At 35.1% G+C, this 7,055-nt stretch overlaps 1 protein-coding gene across 1 annotated transcript; it reads left to right on the top strand.

Moving 5' to 3' along the window:
• The first annotated feature begins 5,017 nt into the window (after window positions 1–5,017).
• Window positions 5,018–6,693, top strand: LOC142150476 (olfactory receptor 11L1-like). Its single transcript, XM_075205671.1, has 2 exons — window positions 5,018–5,032; window positions 5,752–6,693. The coding sequence occupies exons 1-2, from the start codon at window positions 5,018–5,020 to the stop codon at window positions 6,691–6,693; spliced, it is 957 nt and encodes a 318-aa protein (XP_075061772.1).
• The last annotated feature ends 362 nt before the right edge of the window (window positions 6,694–7,055 follow it).

Raw genomic sequence — 7,055 nt, 5'->3', positions numbered from 1 at the left:
CCTCTTTCTCAAAGCCTACCAACCATCCACTTAACCCCCATCTCCCCACTCTTTCTCCCCTCTTTCCCATTGCCTCAACTGACTGCTCTTGTGCCTGGTCTGTTTAACCCTCCCTTAGGATGTAAGCTCGCATGAGCAGGGCCCTCTTCCCTCCTGTCTCCTAACCTGTTCTTCTGCTCTGTGTTTATTGCATCAGCCTGCCTGGAGTTTCTGAAGTATTGGTACTTTTTGTTTATTGTTCTGTACTGTTATACCCTGTATAGTCTACTGTTAGTACTGTGTGCGGCGCTGCGGAAACCTTGTGGCGCCTAACAAATAAAGGATAATAATAATAATAATAATAATCAGATTCTAGTTGTCATTTATTTAGTACATTCTACAAAATGACAGCTAGAATCTGATTGGTTGCTATAGGACACAACTCTACTTTTTCAAACCGTAGTTTAGTAAATATACCCCAAAATATCAAATATTACAATATTATAAGCAGAAAGGATTGGCTCATTATAGGACAACTGTATAGTTTAGAGAGGTAAGTGAAATATGCAAAACATACAACTGGTCATAAACCTCTATAGGAGATATAAGTGGGTAACAGTTTTCATACATATGTATGTGTTTTTACATATATTTTATATATTTATATATTTTATATATAATGTGTGTGTCCTAGATATAATGTGAGCTTTATCCTGGCGTCAGTGTTGTGAGTGGCTGTTTGGGAGTTTTGTCCGGCAGAGTGAGGATGGCTCTTAGTTCTAATTTTGAACTGGGGTCTTTGAGGGTCTTCGTTACATCACTTAGTCTGTGAATTATATTATTCTACTAATCACCATCTCCATAATACTAAAGTGTTATATGAAAAAATGGGCAACTTTCTAGATGAAAATGATTGGTCTACCAGAAAGAAACACATTGAAATATTTAACTTGAGCTCTCCTCCCTGATACTCTGTCGTTAGTGAAATGTTAACAATTGTTTTTTTCTTATTTTGCCAGAGCATTTTTTTTAAATACAACATTGTAAATGTTAATATAAATTTGTATGATCCAGGATCTCCCTAATAATCCTCCTTGTTAGACCGAATCCTGAATTTAGCATATTCCTAAAATGCATTTATAGAAAGAAGAGGGTTATGAACTAGCAAAATACTGCAAGCTTGTTGCAACCCATAACATCCAATCAGGAAGTACTATTGATTGATCTATTGTATAATGAACCGAGTACTGATGTATTGATATATGTTACTGTACATTTTCACCTTTGCACTTTGTCAGTAAATAACTTTTCATGTGTTTTAATTAACCACAAATTACGTGTCGAGAGGTTTGATTAAAAGAACACATGAGAATGTAACAAGACTCTCCATAGACTCATCATTAGTTTATACAGTTTTGCCCTTGACCGTGCAATGTATATAAGGTATCTTGGCACTGTATTATGACAATGTTACTTATTTGCCGAATATTAAGTTGCATGGTAATCTCCACGAGGCTTTACATGTAAAGGGCATTGGATACATGCAGAATTATTATTATTATTATTATTATTATTATTATTAGTAGTAGTATTATTATTATTATTTCCTGTTACATTTTGCAGTTGTGTGTACATTTTTATAATCCTTATCTTTATAAAATCTAGTTATTATGTATGTGTGTTTACTATTCTAACAGAACTACAGAAGAATTCCATCTGAAAAGTAAGTAATACGTCTCTCATGCATAAGACTGACTGTATACAGTATATATTTGAAACAAAATTTGAATAAAAATTAATGTATTCTTTTTGTTTTACATCTCAGCTATCACCTACACAATATATTTTGGGTTTGTATTCTCTGTTTATTGATTTTGTTTACCCAGACCTTTAAAGATCATTGTTTACTCGAGTAGTAATTAGATTTTTTATTTACAAATGTATCATTAATTATACGTAAAAGCAAATGTAACACCTTATTTTTATATATTTTATGACATTTTAAATCTTTCACTAAATTGGACTTGTTGAAGGCAATTATTCTCTATTTAATTTCATCACAAACCACCATAAATTTTACCTAAATGGTTCAACTTTGCACTAAAGTTTTTTTTTCTTATCTTACTAATACTATAGAAATAATAATATGAATAGAGTGTTAAGTGAAGTAGTAGAAGACAGTGTTATGTGTTTTTCATGTGACATTGAGTAAAGCATCGCACTATCAGAGTGAGAAGAAATCTGTATCATCAGGACAACATTTTCAAAACATGATGCTGAATTCTAAGGTGAGGTTCCTGGACTCTACGGACAGAAAACATAGCTAGATAAATATTTTGTTTTAAAAAAACTTATTTATTTAATATACCATTTCTTGTCACTTTTGATATAATTCTTAACCAGCTTAATTTAACTTGATGCTATCTGCATTTTATAGTCAATGGGTACCATTTTGCGCATAAATGTGTACTCCTTGAAGACATATTCTATGTGGTGTCTATTGTTTCTGAGAAGGGTAGTTTCAAAAACTTGCAGCATCAGCAATTTTACTTAATGAGCCTGATTTAGGGGTATATTTACTAAACTGCAGGTTTGAATAAGTGGAAATATTGCCTATAGAAACCAATCAGATTCTAGTTGTCATTTTGTAGAATGTACTAAATAAATGAGAACTAGAATCTGATTGGTTGCCATAGGAAGCATGTCCACTTTTTGAAACCCGCAGTTTAGTAAATATACCCCTTAGTTACAAATTCAGCTACTGGGTGTATAGTTTGCCTCTGGAAACATCATTTTGTGCTGCAAGGTGGAAAAAGAAAAATGCATAAACTGATTTAGAGTTGACAGAGGGGAACACAGCTAAGCCCAGCTTTAAAATACAACTTAAACCAAAATCTGGACCAGTATGTGAATGCAGGATGCAAGAGATGCTGTATTTATTTTGCATACAAAAAATGCTTTATTTCATACCCCCTGCAGTGCAACACTAGCACCTAACTCTAAATCAGCCACTATGACACCAACCAGCCAAAGAGTTGTCAATGATTATTATGGGTACAAATGCCACCGCTCACTAATAGTCTACATATATTCATCCTCTAACCAAGATATTCATACCTCCATGGAAATAGTTCTTTGTTTTGGAATACAATGTTTTGTTTTCGTATATATAATTAACACTAGTATTCTCACTAAGGTGAGAATTGCTCCATCAGTGGACATCACTATCTGAAGATACTCTATATGAGTTCAGTGTCCCTCTTAATGTGCAATTAATATCCCAACCTCACAAACCTGCAAAACACTAATTGATCTCTGTACTGTTCATTTCATTGTTTCATTTCCATCTCGCACCATGGGGCACATTCATCAACAGCCGCATTAAAATGAAAAATAGTTTTCAATCCTTATTGCATTGATAAGGTTTGAACTATTTCTCATATTTATTATAAAATCTCTACAGGAGCAGCAGTCACAAAAAACTGCTGTTCCTGTGAAGTTAAAAACGTACTTTTTCACTGCCTCTCCGTTCCCGAAGCTGCTGTGCGATTCACAGAAGTCTTGTGAGCATGATCCGTCTGAAAACTTCTCTGCACTTCAATGTTGCAGAGAGCGGAGTGTGACAGGGAAGGATCATGTGATCCCTCCACACATGCGCTGTATGACAGGGAGGGGTCATGTGATCCCTCCACATATGCGCTGTAAAATGCTGCTCTTCGAAACAGAGTTGAACAGTGCTGAAAAATAGCAGACATGGTAATGTATGTCAGCCTGAGCTGGCGCACATTATCATATGTGTTAAACCATTTCAATTCATTGTTAAATTGCGGTACATAGCAGACCCCATAGATGTCTATGGGGACTGCTATGTATTACGAAAAAAAGTACAAAGTAGCAGATATCTATGATATCTGCTGTGATGCACTGTTGATAGATGAGGCAAATACTTTAATTGGTGTCTATTCCCTGAAAACGGCTGTTTTCAGAGAATAGACGCCAATTTAAGGTTTAATAAATAGGCCCCCATATAACTACAGATCACTGAGTGACAATAAAGAAGTAGATAATTTGATGTTTGCAAATTTTAATTGATGTGTGTTTGTTTTTTGTGGCAGGTTTTCCCAGCACCTCTGTTGCTCCATGTAATTATCACCCTTCTGTAAGAAGTGCTTATGTCTGTTGCTCTCTAGTCTCCCTCCCTTCATTGTCATATTATAGCCTATTGTTTTAGATGTTCCTTTATGTTTAAATATGGCTCCTATCTAAACCTTGTCAATACCCTTAATATATTGAAAGTTTGTATCGTATCACCCCTGTCCCTTATTTCTACTACACCAGTGATGGGCAACAGGCAGAATTCCGAGCCTTCGCATTCAGCCCCAGCTCCTTCCTGCTTTATTGTCAGATTAGTTTGTTATAGCTTGTAACACTTGTATATGCCTGCTGATATGTTACTGCAGATAGGTGTCTCTTTAATTGTTTAAATGTGTTGCTTTAAATTATTAATGAGTTTTAGGGTAATGTGTGGCCCTTTCTGAAGGTTAGAGGCCCTGAAGTTAATCAGGTTGCCCATTACTGCTCTACACTGTACACATCAAATTCTAGAACTCTTTCCAAATCAGTTTTATTTCCAAGTCCATCCACCATTTTATTAGCCCTATTACTGAATTAATATAGATTTTTTAAACGTCTTTTCGGGACACACATTACCGAAGTAAGGTCTCCAATTTTCCTTTTGCTTTACTTCACTGTTTGCTAAAATTCATTGAATTCATCAGTTGAAATGGAAACTTCTGAGTCCTTTTCTTTGTTGTTATTGATAAATCCCATCCTTTATTCTACACTATTGTCTGTAAATCACTACTACATCTAGAGTATCCTCCCTCTTATTGAAAAAAACTCATAGTGACATTTGCAGAAGTACATACCAATATGTATTGCCTACAATATTGTAAAGGTAATTTTTGAGCACACAAACTTCTACTGTTGCACAATTATGGATTGTTTTATGAAAATGAGTAAAGATTTGATGGCCAATATGTCGTCGTTTGTGGTAGGTGCAAACATTTGCTCTTTCCAAAGGGAGGACTTGCTTGGATAGGGGTGCACCTTGGTAAGTGCTAAGTTTACTAGAAAGGCAGAAAAGGTGTAATAAATGAAGGGAGTGGTACTGGTGGTAAGTTGGACATTGAAGTCACATTATTACTCTTCCAAACATGTGCATTTTCAAGTGGATCCACAAAAGTAGACACAAGGACCAGGACTTTGGCATGTGTCCAGATATGTGCTGGGAGGACAAGTAGGACACACTTGGGCAAATAAAGAAGAAGTTGGGTTCCACATTTTCAGACTTATTGTTCTTCATGAAATGATTATGATATATGATATCAAATACTGTGATAAATTCTATAGTCACCCAGTAAAAACAAATCCTCTAAATTCATTGACATTTGACATGTAAATTCATGCTGCTTGGATCATGTAAGTATTTTTATAAATGATCAGTGAGACATTTTAAAGAAGTGATTCCATGAAGTTCTCTAACTACCGATTCAGTCATATGGGAATATAACATACTAGTCCTCCTCCCTGATTTTCTTCTGAAGATGAACCTGGATAAACATCAGTTAACAGAGATTGGTTAAAATATGTGTCCAAATGTAGCAAAAGTTCTTTAACCCTATAATCAGAAGACAATACTAAATTTATGTGTATGATAGTACTAAGAAGAAAATTCTTATATATCTGTAATTTTATTTTTTGCATCTATAGGCAAACACTACTTTGGCTACTGAATTCATCCTCTTGGGATTCCAGAATTTACACAAACTAAAAGTTTTACTATTTCTTCTTGTCCTTGTGATTTACTGTGTGACAATATGCGGGAACCTCCTGATCATCACATTGGTGGCCTACGGCAAGAACCTTCACACTCCCATGTACGTCTTCCTCACACAACTGTCTCTATCAGATATCATGCTGACGACAGACATTGTCCCCAATATGCTTCACGTTGTGCTAAATGGGGTGACTGCTATACCTTTCACAAGGTGCATTACTCAATTTTTTTTCTTTTCATTTTTAGAATGTTTACAGTGTCTTATTCTGACAGTGATGTCTTATGACAGATATTTGGCCATCTGTAACCCTCTGAGTTATATTACTGTAATGACCAGTATGTTGTGCCTGAAATTGATCATTATGTCTTGGTTGTTGAGCTTTGTTGTATCAATGATTAACACAGTATCTTTAAGTTTGTTGCAGTTTTGTGGGCCTAATATTATTGACCATTTTTTCTGTGATTATTCTCCTCTAATAAAAATATCTTGTTCAGACACCTTCATAGTTCAATTAGAGGTTACACTTCTTAGTGTTCCTGTAGTTGTCCTCCCTTTTGTAATCATCACAGTATCTTATGTTCATATTATCTTGATTATACTAAGGATTCCATCTGTCAACGGGAGACAGAAAACTTTCTCCACCTGTAGCTCCCATATGACTGTGGTGTTCACTTATTATATCACTCTGATATCTACGTATGGTTTCCCAACCAATGGACAATCTTTGAACACAAGCAAAGTTGTATCATTGCTGTACACAGTGGCGACTCCATTAATTAATCCCATCATATACAGCTTGAGAAATAAAGATATGAATGATGCTTTCAAAAAGGCCATCAATTGTTTCACCGAATACTGTTCTCATATGTTTTAGTACATTTAAGGGTCGATGTATCAAGGCAAATATTGAGGAAAGAGTGGCTTGCTTTGAACTCTTTCTTCCCTGTTTGCTTTCAGTAACTATCCATAGTGGGGTGTGGATGGAGGGGAGTTAAGGTGGAGAAAACGACTGACTGCATGGAGATTAGATGAATCATTACCATCATGCACAATTCATACCTTCATCTCTGCACCAAAGTCCTTGGTCAACTGGTCAACTTTAGTCTATTTTGGAGCAGTTCTGAGTTATATGTAATATCTCAATAATACATTTGGTGCCCCTCTACTCTGATAATAGGAGTCAGTTCATATAAGTATATTAAATTAAATATTAATTTATTATAATTATTATTATTA

Source organism: Mixophyes fleayi, chromosome 4, assembly GCF_038048845.1.
Source record: "Mixophyes fleayi isolate aMixFle1 chromosome 4, aMixFle1.hap1, whole genome shotgun sequence".
NCBI classification, from domain to species: Eukaryota; Metazoa; Chordata; class Amphibia; order Anura; family Limnodynastidae; genus Mixophyes; species Mixophyes fleayi.
The sequence above is the reverse complement of the archived record's forward strand: the minus strand, read 5'-3'. Positions and strand labels throughout refer to the sequence as shown.